Source organism: Danio aesculapii, chromosome 13 (assembly GCF_903798145.1).
Source record: "Danio aesculapii chromosome 13, fDanAes4.1, whole genome shotgun sequence".
NCBI lineage: Eukaryota > Metazoa > Chordata > Actinopteri > Cypriniformes > Danionidae > Danio > Danio aesculapii.
In genome coordinates this window covers 39,930,661-39,951,064 of record NC_079447.1, presented here as the reverse complement: position 1 = coordinate 39,951,064, position 20,404 = coordinate 39,930,661, and the positions used below count along the sequence as shown (strand labels likewise).

The following is a 20,404-nucleotide window of genomic DNA, read 5'->3' as shown; positions in this document are numbered from 1 at the left end:
TAAGTGCTTAATTAAAGACCACAATTAAGTTATAGTTTGTACTCATTGATACTGTCAAGTCAAGTCAAGTCAAAGTTTATTTATAAAGCGCTTTTTAAAAACATCAAGTGCTTACCAAAGTGCTGTACACACATACACCATTTAAAACAAAGGACAAATTCAACAGACACATGACTCTCATATGGTATTAAAAGCCAAAGAGTAAAAATAGGTTTTAAGACTTAATTTAAAAACAGAAAGGGTTGCAGCCTGCCTAACGTAGGGAGGCAAATTATTCCAAAGTTTGGGGGCCACCACTGCAAAGGCACGGTCCCCCCTTGCGCGTGGAACAGCCAAAAGTAGCTGATCAGTACATCTAAGTGCCCTTGATGGAGTGTACAATTGGATTAATGAGGACAAGTATCTTGGTGCTAGTCCATTTAGGCATTTAAACACCAAAACTAAAAAAAAAATCTTAAAATGTATCCTAAACTGTACAGGAAGCCAATGAAGAGAAACCAGTACAGGTGTAATGTGGTCCCGTTTGCGTGTCCCCGTCAGCAAACGTGCAGCAGCATTTTGCACCCTCTGCAGACGAGTAATGGAGGTATGGTTAATACCCACATAGAGGGCATTACAATAATCTAGTCGAGTCGAGATAAGAGTCTGTCAGTGAACTTATGAGAATACTAGTAGTTTGCATGTATTAGTTTGTTAATGGCGAAAGTAAAGTCATGACATGCATCCCATACAATTTAGGCTTGGCATTTAATCCATCCAAGTGCTTGCTTAAGACTCAAACCTGCAATCTTTGGATCGCAAGACTGTCTAGCAAGCATCTAGGCCACGACTGCCAAATTCTTATGCACTCTTAGCTACCTGGAAGATTTCTGCTTTTATACTTCAAGCGTGTGTATCTTTTTTCACTGTTGATAGTTTGAAGACAATTTGTAGTAGCCAATTTGGAAAAAAAGGTTAATATTGAGCATATTTTTACACAGAAAGCCTTGTCCCTGAAATCATGATTGTATGTAAAAATGTGTGGGAGGATTTGTGTGCTAATAGCACAAGTTCATTTTCGTAAATGGTAGTTTATGATATGGTAGGTTTCAGATACAAAATAAAGGATTAAAAGTAACATTAAAATATGGTGTATTTGCTGAAGATAGCATGATTATGAACCAGGGGCCCTCACAACATTGCTTGAAAAAGCATAAAATGGATCCAAAATGTCATTGTCATGTCATCTTTTGTTATTGTAGTGAAATCCCATTCATATAAAACCATATGAGAGTGGGAGTAACATCTAAAACCTGTCATTATTTAACACCATTGTACAACAGTGCTGTATGTATTTTAAAAATAGGTGTTGTATTGCACTTTTAAAATATCTGCTATATAGCACTGAAAGTGGTTCCTCGTGATTACAAGCCAATACACCACTTCTAGTGCTACTTATCACCATATTTCCTTAGAGTAAGCATGCTCTCTTGAAGATTTAAGCCAGTTGTGTATCAGAAAACAGCCGTTGAATCTTGTAGCTCTGCTATTAAAGTGAACAGAATAATGTGGATTCTGATTCTGTCGATTCTCAGGAGGAAATCATCACGGCTACAGGGAAAGAGCTTCTGCTTGAGGCCTGCACAAGGACCGGACTCTCAAAAGACTTCGGTGGGCTTCTCCCATGACTCCTTATATGCAGGACTTCAAAGGCGAGCATCTGCTAATGTAACAGGGTGATCGCTCCATTTTAAAGAACGCAGTCCAAAATAAAGAAGACTTCATGTTCTGCCTCTGATTCAAAGTGCCTTATGATTAGGCCCCATTGGAATTATTATTTTTGTATTATTTATTTATTTATTTATTGCATTTTCTTTGCTGCTTTTTAGCTAAAAGATGGAGAAATCTTTTTTTTTTGAAGGATAATATGTGGTAAATGAAGCTGAGAGTACTAATGGTTGTTGGTAGCTGACAGCTTTATTAATTTATACTGGTTTTTATTTTGAGTGGTGGGTGTCTTGGAAAAACTTAACAAACTACACTAAAATGTAGTTTAGGTTTAGTGTTGGAAATTCCTTAGAAATTGAACAGATAAGGTTTTTTAGGTTGATTTATTTATGTTAGAATGCATGTTTATTAATTTGTTTGTTTATTTATTTATTACTTGACAAAAAAAAAACCATTTTAATTTGATTTACAGGGAAAACCCAGTAAAATGTTATTCATTGTAACAATAGTTTATATTTGGATCTAAACCATTTGATAACATATTGATCATTTTAAAATCTTTATGCTTTGTCTCTGACCTGAAAACAAGTTTGACTCATTTGTCAGCAAGGGGGTTATAATAATATTGGATAGGATGATCACACACTTTTACAGAGACCACTTGAAAACTGTTTCTCTAAATGTACTGCATTTATTAGGAATGGGTTAACATTGGTTTTAGGCCTGATAAAATTTTTAGATCTAGTCATTTAGAGCTTTTTTTTTCTTATTAGAAAGATATTTCATCAGAATAACAAATGTTTTCATTTACTGTAAATGAAATCAGGGTTATTCCACCAAATATTGATTTCTCAGTTATTTGTTATTTTTTTGGAATTGTGATGTCAGAAAAATAAAGAATATAAACATGTTAGAAAACAAGACAAGTTATATTTTTTCCTCCATAGCCCTGTATATTTTAAGTTCTGTGTAGATGATAAATATGTTGTTTCATGTTTACATCTGTTATGTTGAAATAATGGAACATTATTTTATGCATACTGCAAAACATACAACATACCCGTATTCAAACATTAAAATAGACACTTTTGTCGAATTGAATGGAGTTTCAGCAAAATCACTTTTGTAAATTAAAGGTGATGTGGGCACAAAAATAAAAGTACATAGTTTTAGAAATAGTTCTAAATTTCATATAATTTAAAATAAATTGTATTGAAATGTAACAAAATGGGAACAATTTAGTTGGAATCACATTCAGAAGAATTGTTTACCAATTATTGAACAGTTAAAACATTAAGGGCTAATCAGAAGTATTCTACTGATTTTAAAAGTCTGAGCATTTAAAGTGGCATATCACAAAACTGCCATGCACACGTATTACAACGTAAACACTAAAGATAATTCACTCAAAAATAACATTTTACTCTATTTACTCTCTCTCAAGTGGTTCCAAACCTTTATGAGTTTCTTTATTTTGTTGAACACAAAAGAAGATATTTTGAAGAAAGCTGAAAACCTGTAACTATTGAATATCAATATCTTCTTTTTGTTCAACAAAATAAAAAAAAAAGTAACACATGAGTAAATGATGACAGAATTTTCATTTCTGAAGAGACTTCTTCAGAAATTCTTCAAAAATTATCTTTTTAAAGAGACAACCCTTTACCCAGAAATTAACCCTTTACTCACATTCAAGTGAAAACTTTGTTCAACACAAAACAAGATGTTCTGAAGAATGTTGGACTGAGGGTTTGTTTTCTTGAGAATATCTTCCTTTGTCTTTAACAGATGTAAGAAACCCAAAGAAACTATCTTTTTATTCATTTGTTTGGACACGTATATAGTAATATTGTTTTGTGGTGTGAACACGCATTGAATTTAAAATGACTTTAATTCGAAAATTTGGTAACACTTCATAATAACTACACATGAATCATTTACTAAGCATTAGCATCTAGCGAATTCATTATTTGTTAAGCATTAACTCTACATTAATAGACATTAGTAAGCAGTTTATAACTGCAGCTACAAATGCTGTATTCTTGGCTTACAACCACATTTATAATGTGCTTAATAATTGTACTTCCTTACTTTGTTAATGATTATTTTTTCATCACTTAATAAAGTATTGCAGTATTTACAAACCATTTGTATTTAAGAGTAGTTGGTGGTTTTTAAGATAATTCAGAATGCACAAGTAATGATTAATAAACTACTGAAATCAATGTTTATATATCTAATTATTCAAGCATGTAGTAATGGTAACTATGTAGGTTAATAAATGCTTAATTAACTCAACTTCAGGTAGTTTTGTGACCTAATCTAAAGTGAAGACTATTTATGCTTTCTAAATCCCTTATAACAATTAAAGGCTCAGTATTAAATGAACAATACATCTTTGCAATCTTATCTAAAAAAGTAAAATTGCTGTAAAGTTTAAACATTTCTGAATGACGAGTCTTAAAATACGACATACAATTGGATAAAACAACAACAATATAATCATTTAGCAATATAATAAGATGCAATGTTTAAACTGTACAGTAATTTTGTATTAGATAAGGTTGCAAAGATTTATTTTTCATTTGAAGTACAGTTTCATTTGTGTATCTTAAATAATGCAATAATTAATTGAAAACTGAACTGAAAACTGAACTGACACGGATTCAATTTACTATGATCTTTCATTTTAAGCTGCTTTGACACAATCTACATTGTAAAAGCGCTATACAAATAAAGGTGAATTGAATTGATTTTAGTAATGAAAAATTAATCATTAACAAAGTATGAAAGTACAAGTTAAGAACATTATAAATGTGGTTGTAAGTCAACAATACAGCATTTGTAGCTGCAGTTAAAAAACTGCTTACTAGCGTTTTTTAATGAAGAGTTAATGCTACATTAGATAATGAACAGATAATGAATTAACTATTTGCTAATGCTTAATAAGTGGTTCATAGTGTGTGGTTATTATAAAGTGTTACCGAAAATTCATTTTCAGTGTAACTCAAAATAAAATCACATATTTCACACAGACCAGTTGAAATGCATTAGCATTACACTTTTTAAATCATTATTATTATTATTATTATAGGTGCAGTATGTTGAATTTACTAGTGGTTGATCTAGGTATTGCAGTTCAAATTCAAAACTTTCAACCATTTAATAAATAAACCGCCCTGCCAATGACGACTCTATGCATATGCAGGTTGCCAGATTGACTATACCAAGAATAGAGAGCATGCCTGATGATCAAGCCTTGCATGTAAGTGTAAGCTGCTCAGCTAATGTTTATGAATATTTATATTATTTGATAATTTGCTAAAAATTTCATTTCAAAAAACACCTCGAGGTTTTTTTTAACTCCGAGCCTGCATCTTATTTCGGAGGCTGCCAGTGTCCTCCATTTTCAACCACGACTACATAAGCTTGAGGCAGCCTTCCTAATTTAATATTCACTGAAAAATATGATAATGGGTTTAACACAGCAGCTTGACAAATTCAAAAGATTTAAAGGGATAATTTTAAGTTTCTCGTCATTTACTTAATATTCCCTTTTCTCAAGCTAAACAAAAGAAGACATTTTGAAGAAAATTGGATACCTGTAACCATTGATATTCATAGTAGGAAAAACACATTGCTCACTGTGTTTGAGGTTGTGGAGACGAAATGTAAATGCTCATATGTTGAATCAGTGAAATCTGGAATACGTGAGTGCGCGCATCGCTCTTGACATGCATGCACAAGACACGTCTTCATTGGAACAACGAGCAATTTAAAAGTGAAAGTGAATTTGAAACGCTAATGCTCATTAAATTATGTTGCAGCTGAAAACGTGATTTTAAAAAAAGTCAAAAATCGAAAAAACATTGTTTTCTAAAATCTGTATTTGTAACATAAGTAATGCAATTGCACTGATAAGTCAAAGTCAAGTCAAAGTCAGCTTTATTGTCAATTCAACCACATGTAAAGGACATATAGAGAATCGAAATTACGTTACCCTAGGTGCCTAACATATAATATTAATACAAAAAGTAGAGTTTTTAAGAAAGAATTTACAATAAATACAATTATACATAAAATGTAATCTAAAAATATACATAAAATGTAGTCTAAAAATATATGTATAGAATAAAAATAAAAAATTTGTAAACAATCCCATACAATGACATTAAGGGCATATGGCAATGAGTGCAAAGACTGAGTTTACAGACTTAAGTAACTGTAATTACACAAATTTAAAATGTAATTCGTTACATTACTGTGTTCCAGAAAAATGTAATTGGAATACAGCAACACGTTACTGTGGAACGTGTAACACCAGCCTGATCTCACGAGAAAACGTAAGTATTTTAAGTTTTGTCAGTTTAGTGGCTAATTTGTACGAGTTCAGTCGTACAAATTTGTACGATTTTAAAAAGGAGGCGTGGCACCTAACCCCACCCCTAAACCCAACCGTCATTGGGGGATGAGCAAATCGTACGAAAATGTACGAATTAGATCGTACGAATTCATACGAATTAGCCACTATATTCAAAAAGTTACAAATTGCCGTGAGATTGTGTTGGTAACACCCAACTCTGGTGACGTCACTTGCTCTATTGAGTATTGCAGCTGTCTGAGTGTGCATGTGCAAATCTGCAGCTCGATGCTATTGTAGAAACGTGTACTATATTCACTTAACATGTTTCTTAAATATCTGCAAGCATATTATTATGTTTTCAAACAGTTAAAAAATCTTAAAAGCAGCACATTTAATGTCAAATGCAATAATGTAGTGAATGCTAACTGATATGTTCTTCGGAAAAGGAAATAGTCTTGTAATAAAGCACCAGTGTGAAACAATGTATCCAAAGAAAGCACATTTCTATGACTGGGGAAGGTCTGATTCAACAACAACAGGAAAAGACAGTTTCCTCGGTCCATCCTTCTGTTTTACTATAGCTTTTTCCATGAGGGGAAGCTCAGGTCTTTGTGTAACCTCCACTAAGAGAAATCAGATCTTCTACACCTCTGACCCGGCAAAATATGTGCACATCAACACTATAGAGGGGACAATGGTGCTTTTTCCACTTGTTTCCACTCTATCTGCCCTGCCAGAACAGGCCACAGTGGTGCTTTTTATCAGGACTGATTGTCAAAGCTGTTCGATCTAATGCAGAGGTGACCGTGAAAACTGCAAAGCTCCAAGATCCTAGTTGTGCTTTATCACCATTGAGAAAGACAGTCCAGGTTTCTCCAGGATGACTGCTTGTAATTGGTGTGCTGTAAGTCACTTTGAACAGAAAAAGACAGCAACTAAACACTAGAAGATTTATTTATTTTAGTAGTTTTAGGAGCTGGAAAACTCAGCGAAAAAGTATGGTTCTGGTAACTGGATCACACTGCAGGTTTTCTTAAGTGGACCATTCTGACCTGGATGTCAAGCTCAGGTGTCATAACCCACAACTAAGTTTTAATTTTAAAGACTTGTTTTTGTTATAATGTTAAGGTTGTTCATTTTTTCCTGCTTCCCAGCTGAAGTCAAAACAGGATCAAAGCTGCAGATGATGTTTCTAATGAAGCACAAGAGATTCTGCTTTTAATTGGTCCAGTCATTATCCAACTCAAAATGCTTTTTACTCTTTAATAAATCCCCCCCCCCCCCCCAAGCTAGCAATATGGAAGCTTAGAATTCAATAAATTTAGTTCAATTTAAATGTAATTGGTTTGTTTAATTTGTAATGTGTTAGTTTGAAGCAATTCTGCAGTTTAAGCTTTTTTCTCAGAATGGCTAACCATTTTAAGATTTACTATGCTTTAATGCTGCCTTTTTTTCAGAATTAAAGTTATTAAAATAATCACAAAATTGCTACACATTTGCTAAAACAATTCTGAGAAATTATGAATTATGAAAAGCAATTATTTTATAGTTCAGACTTTGTAATCATAATGTGTGTTTTTTATAATCTGTTCCTGTAGCAGTTTCCATAGTAGCAAGATATTTAACAAACAAAAATGTAGTGGTTATAAATGGTTATGAATGTGGGCATTTTTAATACAAAGGAAATGTTGTTTCTGAAGTTTTTATATTTCGATAAAATGCTTATTTTCCCTCCAGGTGAACATTTTAATTCAGCAAGGATACATTAAACATACCATAAATGACAGTTAAAAAAATACTTTGCAGATTAGTTCCATTTATTTGTGGTCCTCTTGAATTTTATAATCATTAAAGAATTCCAAATTATTGCTCCTGTTTCCGGTTTTCAAAACTAAAAGATATTACAAACTGCTTCTTGTGGACTAAATCAGCTTATGATCAACCATGTTAAAACTAAAAACAGTCGTTTTAATATTATCTGTAATTTGATTAAATAAAAGCAATCTTGAATGTAAAAAAACGTTGCTTTTTAATGAGAAGTTCTCCCAATATTGTTATGTTAAATAAGATGCTTTAAAAGAAAGTGTGAAATATTTTTATTACATTTATTTAAATATGAATAGGATCTTGATTTGAACATCATCTAATTTTTAGCATAATAAGCTAATAATTATATAAACCAAGCATTATATTTTGATTTAAAAACAAAAAGTAATCAGACTGATATCTAAAGTTAAACTTTTTATTATTGAGTATAAAAAAAAGAATTAAAATATTTACAAAGACACAAACACAAACTTGACAACAAATGACATCTATATATGAAAAAAAAAATCCCTTCATGGGAAAAAGAAGGCTCATGCAGCAAGATCAGGGCAAATTTACTGCATTTTAGTCAATTCTCTATCATGCTTAAACACTACACTGTGGCAGAGACAGACACTCCAAACAGGGACATAATAGTGCACCAAATACAAAAACTTCAAATGACTTTTTTTTCCTTTTCATTTTTAACATTTTCTTTTAGCATTCATAAGAGGTCATTTATACCAAGACAGAACTGTAAACAGGAGAAGAAGAAAAAAGTCTTTGGGCAAAAATGTAAGGACAGACAGGTTGCATATCATGTTTGGCCTATTCAAAATGTGAACACGCATTTGGAATAGTTTGTGCTTTAATGACTTGTATGTTTTCATTGATAATACAACAAAAAGTCAATATTTTTAGACATGATATGATTGACATCCAAAAAAAGGTTGTTGTGGTTTAGAAAAAGATATGTATATGGGCATCTTTCCATATTTTGTGATTTATTGTTTAAAAAAAGTTCCCATTTATTTATGTTTTTGGATTCCATTATTACCTTGATCTTACTTTCAACAACTTGAAAAGTTCGAAACAGTGACTTTTATTAACCTTTTTAATAGTTTAAAGTGATATATTGTCTGGGTTGGTACTAAAAATCAAAAATATACCAAAAAATCTTGTAATGAACTGCCTGTATATTTTCTGTTATATCTCAATATAAATGGATAGGAAATAATATATAATTTCAAACTACTAAAATGTCAATTAAAAAAGTTCTTTGTTAAACTGTGGAGTTGAACTTTCAACATTAAAACTCGACAGAGCTGAGATCAAGGTCACAACTGTGAGGCAATTCACAACCATAAATGAATGGAAAACAAAATACAGAAACTGTTAATGAACAGATATTTGTCAGAGTGTATCGAGCTAACAAACAGTAAACACATTTTATGGAATCTTCCATGTCAGAGAGAAGGCACAGCCTGATGCTTTTTGCATAGTCACCAAGCAAGAGTAGAAATAGGAGGTAAGTGTTGGCATCTGAAATGCATTTTTGACATCAGTACATCAGAAATAACTAAAATGACTCCTAAATATCTACAAAGTCAATGGGCAAGATTAAGTGCGACATTCAGTTAAACCAGGGCTGTCCATCAGTTAAACCAGGGCTGAGTTTAGCTCCAAACCTGCCAGGATGTTTCTAGTTTTTCTATATATGAACACCCCCAGAGTTAAACGATCATGAACAGAATGGACAGAAATAACTTGCTTACCTACATGTTGACCTTGCTTATCTTTTACAATTCTACTCTACTGGCTGCATCTTCAGACTGCTGAGATCTGGAAATGCCTTCTTTACAGTTCTCCTGCAGGGCTAAACTTTTCAGGCAAATTAAAATTCTACCATGTTTTACTCGCACACATCTGTTCACCCCAACCCATACGAAGATACTTTTAATTAAATCTGGGATGAGACTTGATTGCTTCATACGGTAAACAGATTAACAACGCTTGTATGTAAAAAAAAAAAAAAAGGCTTAAATTAAATCTGTTCATCATATAAAGTGAATGCGTCTCAGGCATGAAAGTTATGGTTGAACAGACTTCCACTGGAAAGAATAGAGAGCTCTCAGATCTGATTAAAATATATATTCATCTGTGTTGTGAAAAAACTAATTTCTCAGAGGTCTCACGTTTCTTCGAGTGAATTAACACTTTTCTGGGAAAAGAAACTATGCAAAAGTCTGCATAAATATGAATAGCTACAAAAATAACCAAGCTCAAATTTATTTTAAAAAAACATGATATGTACTATTCTTTTTCATTACATGCCCAATGAGTGAGGTCATTTCATAAGTTGCTTTTTTTTAATCTAAGAAAAACAAATTGGGGTACTAAACATGCTTTTGTACTAAATGTAGTTGCTCAAAAAAAGGAGTGCACAAATTATTTAAGTGTCATAGAGAGACATTTTAGTACAGCCTGGTTGACTAGTCTGCTTCCTCTCGTGCTAAGATTTAACATATCACTTTAATTAACAATTTATTGTCCCATCCTCTTGCCATTACGTATATGAAGCTTGGTTATTAGTGGTTCCAAAAAGAAAAATGTTCGATTTCACTTGTCCTACAAACAAGTGTGGAAAAATATGAAATAAAGTAAAGTGGGTTGGAGGTAAACTTGAAGAGAGAAGGCACATTTGTGACAATGTTCAGATGAACATAGGCAGCTGTGTATTCAATATGTGGTCTTTACAACGCTGAAAAAGAAGGTCCAGGGTCTTCTTCTCCACAGATATCCTTAAAAATTACTCCTCCATAAAAGGAGACATGAAAAAGTAACAGGAGGTCCGCATCTTTTTTTCCATACATTGCCCTTCGCTTGCTTCCAGTTATGAGAGCTCAGTAATAATTAAACTTGACTTTTTCAATGTCACCAATCAGCGTCCTTGCCAAGAAGATCCCCACCATCTAACAGCAAAATAACAAGGCAGGACAACAGATTAAAATTTAAATATAAAGACATATTAATTCATGCAGAATGGCACTTACACTGCAGGATCTACAATATCAATCATATGATTTAATCATAATTCATGCATTGCAAATTATTGAGCACTTGTGCTCCCGTTTTGTCTTTCAAAAAAAAAATAAATAAATAAAAAGTAGTTTTTTGGTCATTTTAGCTGTTAATGCAAAAAGCATAAAAATATAGTAGACTCAGGATCTTAGAGATAAAAAAAATACTCACTGAAAGCCATTAAAACAATAATCACAATGACAATGAAGAAAAAATTCAAAGTTAATAGGCTTTTAAACTTTTGGCAAGGTTTCAATTTCTTTTCTTTTTTTAATTAAAACCATTTTGGCAACATTTTCTTAAAGTAAATACGTTCCCATTTTCTATAAAAGTGATTGTAATGAATGCTCTAAGAAATATCGGTGTCAGTTTTAATCTGACACAGAGCAAGAAAATACTAGTGCAAAATTAAAAAGTTTTCTACTTATTTTCTAAAACAAAAACAAAAGTGTCATAATGTGAACAAACCGAAACCCTCACAACTGACCTCTGTGTAACATTTTGAAACTGATGCACAAGGGTAAACATTTACCATCTGCATAATGGCCTTGTTCTTTTTAAAAATACCAGTGCTAAGGGTGACATCTAGCTGTAAAATAGATTTTCAATGCAGAATATTGTTGTTTTTAAATACATTCAATACCTGTAGCAATGATATGACTATGAAGACTCCAGCCACAATGTAGAGATTACGGGGAAGCCAGTCCTCTAAAGCCATGATGCATCCTTTGATATAAATGGAACTGCTCCAATCATTCTGAAAAAAGAAAGAAAAAAAACAGCTTGTTAAGTTCCTTTACAAAATAAGGTAAATGAATGCATGCAATTAATTCAAAAACATTTTGTTTAATCTACAAAGCAGCAAGTGTATGCATGGTTTCCGCTACATTCATTCTTCCGTGGCGGGGCGCCACACCAAAATTCACCCTGCCACAGCTACATTACAGCTTTTGATTCAAAACATTCAGTCGTATTTTTTAATAGAGGGTAATAAATCGCACCAAAACGTATTAGAAGGTAAGTGAATTATAACAGCGCAAAACTTATGTAATCGTAGTAGTGCTGTGCGTTATTTGTTTAACCCTTTAAGGTTACGTGCTAACTGACTGATAGGACTGCGTGATGCGTGAGCCCAGAAAACACGGCGTAGCTTTTAGTTATGATGAACACGGTTTCCATAATTATACTTTATTTATAGACAAAAAGGTCTATGGTTTTGCATACAATGACTTTATCTTGCTGGAGTTTATAGCCATTTCACTTTACTTCAGGACGCTTTAATGCCACTCTTAATATTCCTAGCAAATCTAATAAATGTTGGAGACATACTCATTACATAATTGCACTAAATTGCACTTCAGCAATGTTTATTTGAGGGCACGCAAGAAGATCTGCACTTGAGCAGCGTATATTTGAGGTTGCGCAAGGAGTTTTGTGCACAAACAGAGGAAATCGGCGCTCCATCACAGAGATTGACATGCTCATATTACATGAATGCGATCTCGACTTGTAATACAGTGCTTGTGACATTTGTCAATGAAATACCGCCACATGTAGTTGGTAGCTCTGTGTAAAATGCCTAACAGAGTCTGCCGCCACAGCTGGAAAAAATCCTAGAGAAAACACTGGTGTGCAGTGTATTATAATAAACAAGTTTATACTCTGTAGATATTCTCAGCTCTCCCAATAACAATTTCCGTACTGCCGTGCCAAAAAAACAGAAAGATTACAATAGAAGAGAAGAACAGAACAAGAACATATGTGAAACGTACAGATATGACTGCTGCTACTAGAGACCTAGACTTTACTCTTGACTTTAATTTCAGAACCTTTTACTACTTTTACCAGTAAGTGGAAGCTGACAAGTGTTTTATTTCTCTTTCTGAAGCAAGTTTATCATTTCTAGGAGGACGTAAACTAAAGCAAAAAATTATCATTATCAATGGCAAAGCACAGAGCAGAATTAGAAAGGTTGAAAATGCACTCACCAAAGAGCCTTTTTCTCGAACATCATACCCACACTGCGTGTTGAGCACCGTAACCTGTAGAGAAACGTTATGCATGTAAGAAATTTTGATTTACAGTAAAAAAAAAAAAAAAATTCATAAACTAATTTATTCAAATAAATTATTCAAAGCTTTAAGGCATGTTCCGACCAAGAATGATAACTGTTAACAGCATTTACAGTAACATTATTTTTATTATCATGCAGTGCAGTTGTCTTCTAGAGATTGAGCTTTTGTATTTTGTATTTATTGTATTTTGTATTTATTGTATAAACCATTCCAATAGTTCCACTGATATCATTTCTAATTAATTTTAAACAAATATTAAAACTTTATGCTGCAGTTCATGCTATAGCTCTCGATCTTGTTGCGAAAACCCAGTCATTTTAAATGAAAAACAGCAAATAATAGGAGAAAATAGGAGGAAAAAAAATAGAAGCATGACATGCCGGTAACATAAACAAGTAAAATAAGTAAATATTTTTATTAACATTGATATTCAAACCTGAAATGCAATAAAGATTATAAAAAGCCACAGTTCCTTCTAAAATATCCTGACAGCCCAAGTGTCAGAATAGTGACCAACGTGGTAGAAGCATTTTCTGAGAGAACACGTTTCAGTGGCTTATGAAGGAAATGTCATTCCACTTCGTTATTCTAAAACTGCACAGAATGCAAAAAAAAAAAGAATTCTTGGTAATGAGCTAGTTGTTCTATGCAAATGCAAAGCGCACTTTGCAAGCAGAGTCAAACAGGTTTGAGAATGACTTGAGGGTGAACGATTTCATACAGGCAGTGAGCATAAGGCCACCCCTATCAGAGGGATTCTTCCACATGCTTGTTCTTCAATATGAAAGTGCAATGGATTCTGTTAAATGTATTTAATGGCAGCGATACTTACAGCAGGGTCGCTGATGCAGCAGGAAAAGGGCACTCCACATTTCTCTCTGCTAAGGTTATTCTTATTTGAGCAGTTAAAATACACATTCATATTCCAGTCATTGGGGTCTTTAGCTCCACAGCAATGATTCTGTAAAAATAAAAAGCATGTAAAAGAATAGTCATTAGCAATGATATTTCTTTTGGCTACATTTTTTACCATGTCTAAAAAATTTTAAAAAGGCGCATTATGATTTTTTACAATTTGAAACTAACTTTATTGTGTAATTGTATTCTCTATATCAGTAAACAGTGTCTGTGAACTCCCTGTTTTTACACAGTCCTGAGTTGTTATTTTTTCCAAAAATGAACATGTGGGAATATCCTGAAATTCTGGTAGAGTTGCATCAGTAGCAAGCTGCTGCCATTTCCAAGAAACATGTTTTACAGATCTATAAAACTGATACTTATTTACCAGTTCTCCTCACTATTTACATTCACAGACATAACCAACAGCCGTGTGCTTTTTGTGTGATTTTACCTGGTGTATATTTAACTGTGGACAAAATAAATAACCTAAATTTACAAGGCAGCAAGGCTCTCTCTCTCTCTCATATATATATATATATATATATATATATATATATATATATATATATATATATATATATATATATATATATATATATATATCAGTGTTTTCCCCACCATTATACTTGGTCAAGTTAATTGTATTTTATATATAGCACCTGATACACTTCTTTTAATAAACAAGCTAAATAGCCGTATGTAATATCTTATTTACACAACATGTGATTTCGGTCTCTACATGGACGCACGATTACACATTTCTGCTCTCTGAATCGCGCACAGTGTACTTCTACACGGCCACTCTCAGCTGTATGGGAATGATACTGCGCGCCACATCTGACAGTACTGTAGACACACGTCTTGAACCAGCGACCTTCTTGTTGTGAGGCGAACGTGCTATCCACTGCGCCACCGTGTCGCCAATATATACATGTTCACAACCGGGACTTACACTGGGAGCAGAGCAGCGTGTCAGCATCAAGCAGGAGCGGTGCGTGAGGCACGCAGGTATCTTTTTTCTGTGCACATGCTCAGTTTTGTTTATGAGTAAACTACTGCTTTAAAACGAAATTGTTAAGTGTGAGATGGGACTCACATATTAGGAATGTATGTATTTTGTGTTGGCCATTTTTTGTATAACCCCGAGTTACTTTTTGGTTGGCAATCTCTATTTCTAATGAGTCCCCTGTTTTCGCTACAGCAGACTAGTTCAGTAAACAGTAAGAAAGAAGAAATGCCCACATGTGTTTAACGTTTTCTTTATCACAAACACAATAGTTGTATAAATGCAATATCACACTCATAGCAGGGCGGTATGGCTGTATATCATCACTGATGTGATACTAAGTCACAAGGTCATGCATGCCTCTCACCAGTGCCGATATACAACCATAATCTACTCGTGTGATATTGTTCATATATATTACACTAAAATCTTTTGTTTTTTTATTCTTTTTTATCCTCTCAATAGTTTCATTCAGATTTTGTAAATTTATTATTGATTGATTAATTAATTCATTCATTCATTCATTCATTTATTTGCAAAAAGACATGGACAGCGAGAACTGAAACTTGCTTTTTTTATGAAAACCATTAAGTTGATATCTACATGGTAGCTGTCATGTTGAACACATAGAAAGCGTTCGTTTTAGTGAATCGGCATATATTAAAATGTCTCTCAGAATTACCAGCTTCTGGAGAGAGTCGATCAGATTCTGCAGGTCAATGTCATCCCTGTAGGCCTTCACATTGGCCAAGAAGAAATCGCTGATCCACTCTCTAACTTGTCCCTGGAACACGAATGCCAAAACTGCAGCCGTCAGTTCCAGGAAGAAGATGAATCCAATGACTCCAGAGAACTGAAAGAAGCAAGATGAATAATCAGAAGAAGCAGCAGTGCAATCTGAAATTCTTATTTTTAATGTCATAAAATTACGCAAAATCTGTGCATATGTGTTATTAAATCTGTATCGCATCGAATGGATGTACTTACAAACTTAAGAAGGCAGATGTTTTCCCTGAGTGCTCCAACACACCCAGCGAATCCCAAAATAAAAGTGACTGTGCCCACAACAAGTACTCCCCAAACTGGGTCGAAACCATGCAGACGTGTGACTTGAGTCAGATCTGATAAAACCCCCTGCAGGGAAATCAAGAAATAAACTTTTTACACTTCTCCTTTTTCCTGAACAACTAAAACACATTTAAACTCACTTTATGTGCAGTTTCATGTACAATATTGCAGACTTGAAGTAGAAAGATTTCTTGAAAGTCTACAAAGTGTCATTGTAAATTGTGCTTTTTATGTGAAACATTTTTAAGGGTTCCTCAATGAATATAAGGTTTAAAAGAACAGCTTTTATTTGATCAGAAATATTCTGTAAAATTTCAAATGACTTTACTATCTTTGTTCAAGTAGACTGTTTGCAACGCAAGATACATAAACAGTCAATGCATGCACAAACTAAATGCAACTGTAGTAAATTTTCTTTTTATTATTATTATTATTATTATTATTATTATTATTATTATTATCTTAGTGACCCCACATTTTTAAATGATGTAGCAAATTACAGATTTATGCTAGTTAAGCTGGTGATATCAAATTAAAAGTAAAATTTATGAACTTGCGAGGATTATATGCCAATGTATATTGCAGAAAAGACCAGACTCACCTTTTCACTCCAAGCCCAAAATCCAATTGCAATGAATGCTGTTCCAGCTAGCTGAGAAGCAGAAGAGAAGTATACATTAAGAAACGTTGCAACAGAATAAGCAAGTTCAGACAAAGAAAACCAGCAATGGCTGTGTGCCTGATTATAACATCTGACGCATAAATATGACTAAATGTCTGACTCAAATGTAGAACAGCAATAAAGTATCATGTTCTAACCAGGTATGATTTAAAAACACAATAACATTTCACAAAAATGTGTTACAGTTGTTTTACAAAACTTTTACAATGCAATTTATTCCAGTGATGTCAAGGCTGAACATTTAGAAAACATTACTCCAGAAATTATTTTAATATGCTGATTTGTTGAATTAAGTCATGCTGCTTAGTCTGTTGTTTTATTTATTAACTACAGTGGCCGAGAGAGCTTAAGAAAATAAGAAAATACATGCATTTACAAAAACACCAGCAAATTAGGAAAAGATCTTCATCAGTTTGACAGCACATATGCTGCAAATCCTCACATTTTCCGACAATGCAAGCAAATGAACAAAGCTGCATTTTCTCACAACGCAAACAATTTATGAAAACGAGCAGCATTTTCTCACAACACTTGCAAAAAAAAAAAAAACAGAAAACAACAAAATTTTTTCAAGGGGACCCAAAAACGTGACTAACACTGCTTGATTCTATGCTCTTTGCTATTGCTCAATGAAGTTGTAGGTGATGTTTAAAAGGTGAGTTTAAAATCTGTTACATGTTATTTTAACATCCTGATTCTCTTTTCTTTTGTATTTTATTAGCCTTAATAACATAACCTAAATAGCCGGGTCTGTCATGTTTTAGGGTCCTCTTAAAACAATTCCGTTGAGTTCCATGATATTTGAAAGTGTTGTGAGAAAATGCAGCGCGTTTTTGTAAATTGTTTGCGTTGTGAGAAAAAGCAGCTTTTTTATGTGTTTGCGTTGTGAGGATTTGAAAGATCTTTGAGAAAGATATTTTCTCAATTTGCTGGGGTTTTTGTAATTCCCTGTGTTTTCTTAAATTGCAGCACGTTAAGCTCTCTCAGCCACCATAGTTAACAGAAAGTTTTTAAAAAAGCCATAAACACACATGATGCCTTATAAATGTCATAACTGGAAGTTTTGTTAAAATTAATTTGTGTTTGCTTAGTAAAATAATTAATTTTAATAACTCCACAGGGGTGGTTGTGTAAAAAAAAAAAAAAAAAAAAAAACTCTAAATTTCCATAGTCTATTTAAAACTATGAGGGAAAGTGTGTTAAACTAAAGACTTCATAAATCATATCACAGTGCATGTAATCATCTTAAAACATTGCAAAGATAATGACTTTTATTTCTTGAACCATGTTCACTACTGAAAACAGGAGAACGGGTTAGAAGCGGTTATCTCAGAACCCTCAAACTCCTCCCTTAAAGACAACATAAACTACTGCAGTACATGTCAGCGTAAATCTGTTTCCTGTTGATACAAATATGGAAACACAACGTCATTATGCAGACCTTTTCTCTTGATAAAGATGAGTGAGTGCTAACTATGGGTGTTAACTTTTGTGAAACAGCCCACCCAGTAATGAAAGCACACTCAGAAAGAATGAAACATCTGTGCACAGTGTGAAACAAAGTGGAACAAATAAACATGAAATGTTGGGCTGGTCTGAGATCATGCCATCAGAGCAAGTGTGGTGGAAAAGGCCAGCAGACGAAGTGTTGAATGTTATCTTTATGTCAGAACTACAAGGGAGTCCATTTAAACACGATCTGCTGTGGAGAGCATGATAATAATAATGTGTGTTTGTTACACTAAAACAAAAGCTTCATCATCAACTTACCCAAAATATAATGTTGTAGCTGAACATGAGGTATTTGTAGCAACAGCTGACCTCTGCATTTTCATATCTGTAATAATGCATCTTCTTCTGTAGCACAAAAGGAAAGGACAATTGAAATTGACAACAAAACATGTGAAATTACCTTCACATACTGTAACTTAAAAGGTGCACTAACAGTTGAAATAATGTGGAAGTAAAACTAAGGCTGACCTGATGACGCCAACAAAATTACAACACATCTTCAGCATTAGTGAAACGCAGAAGTGCTTTATTACAAAATGCTCATACAACACTTCAACCAAAAGAGGCAGATCTGTCATAAATTTCCTGTCATCATTTCGGTAAAGACTAATACCCAGTTCCTTCCCTAAAATGTGATAAAGATTTTTGAAGCAACGTGTTACAGTGTTATAAGTTACAGACATATTACTATCAGGTACTTTAAGCAAATACGCGCATCAATGCAAGTCAACGGGTTGTGTTGAATCCTTACTATTTTACATCTAAATTACATTACATAGATAACCTAAAATCTTTATAATTATATGGTTTAAAAAGCAATAATCAATAAAACACAACGTTAATAATAAATAATTTCTATATTAGAAATTTCTATATTAACTCTCATGTTGTTAATATGCAATATATAGTGCAGAAATCAGGTTTACTTGACTCACTGCTTCAGAGATTTGTAAACATGTCTGATACAAGGATGCAAAATAGCAGGATTTTCCAAAATTACCCAGCAGCTGGCTAAACATCCCGGTTTAATGCGTTATGTTATGTAATCTGAAATATTCCTGTTTACATCACCTGCCAAATAACGTTATGTTACCACCAACAGCTGCAAACAGATCACGGGAAAGTCTCTTATGTTAATCTGGGGCGGAAATTTGCATGTTTGTTTTCTATTATCACGTCAAACGTACCCAGAAAATATTTTATTGCACCAGAGAGAACTCATAAGGAAATTTGTAATCAGAAATCATTAAGACACTCGAGTACATACACATACAAGATGGCTCTTCCCCCACGCCTTCTTCCTCTTTACTAGTTAACTTAGCCAAGCGGCTAGTTGATTAGCAAAGTTGTCAGTTCACTTTTTAAAACCAGCTGCAAAAGCAACTCAGTCTTCCAGAACAGTTTGTTTTCACGTTTAACTGATTTTTACCAACTGAATGCAGAAATCGCTGTCAGTATCATGATAATATACGTTAATAAATTATGTTTCTGCCATAAACGCAAGAACAATGCTAACTGCTAAAAATCTCAATACAGCTAACGTTAGCCAACAAACTATATCACCTCACGACTCGTCACGACAGTTATTTGCTGGAAATATACACACACGCAAATATATATTTACTTTTTATCAGAGATTAGTTTAAAACAGCCATAATTTATTTAATGTTACGTGGGAGGAGAGCGCGCTTGTACGTGAAACGCGACGCTCGAGAACTCGCGTCGTTTTAACGTATTTACAATTTAAAAGCACAAAGCAGAGCGTCGTTTGTACAGTTTTGACAAAACATTTCAGTCCGTGTCATGAAATGTAAATTAAAAATGCACGAACAATCTAAAAAGGACTCACCTCTTTGTTTATGTCACACAACGCCTCCGCCTGGTAGTAATAGTTTGGAAAAAAACTAACTCCCCAGTCCCCACACATGAATGCTGGACTTTGTGTGTGAGTGTGAGAAAGACACGCCCGTTGCTTCTCTGCATTAATCATACTGGAGAAAAATGACTCTCTACTAAACAAAACCACATCTGCTCCACAATCATTTAGGGTCTTTCTTCATTTTGATTGTTTCTGGTATTTTTACAATAATTACTTTTTAAGACCGCTTGATAATTTAATAAATTTAATGTAAGCTTTTTGATGTACTAAAAAAAGTAAAAAATAAAAAAATAAGAACATCCTTAAAATACTAATTAATTATACG

At 33.4% G+C, this 20,404-nt stretch overlaps 2 protein-coding genes across 3 annotated transcripts in view; one reads left to right on the top strand and one right to left on the bottom strand.

Annotated features, from left to right (window-relative positions):
- sh2d4ba (SH2 domain containing 4Ba) overlaps positions 1-2,544 on the top strand; it is a 35,326-nt gene extending 32,782 nt beyond the window's left edge. For both annotated transcript variants that reach the window (XM_056471078.1, XM_056471079.1), the window contains exon 9: positions 1,575-2,544. In XM_056471078.1, coding sequence (XP_056327053.1) covers positions 1,575-1,667 — 93 coding nt within the window. In that variant the 3' untranslated portion in view covers positions 1,668-2,544. The remainder of the gene's footprint in view (positions 1-1,574) is intronic.
- Positions 2,545-8,298: 5,754 nt separating this feature from the next.
- Positions 8,299-20,144, bottom strand: tspan14 (tetraspanin 14). The gene is made up of 9 exons (XM_056470890.1): positions 20,050-20,144; positions 18,459-18,545; positions 16,608-16,658; positions 15,926-16,072; positions 15,621-15,791; positions 13,865-13,993; positions 12,946-12,999; positions 11,601-11,714; positions 8,299-10,848 (listed from the first exon to the last, which is right to left on the bottom strand). Exons 1-9 carry the CDS (start codon positions 20,125-20,127, stop codon positions 10,780-10,782), a joined length of 900 nt encoding a protein of 299 aa, XP_056326865.1. The 5' UTR covers positions 20,128-20,144; the 3' UTR covers positions 8,299-10,779.
- Positions 20,145-20,404: the final 260 nt, after the last annotated feature.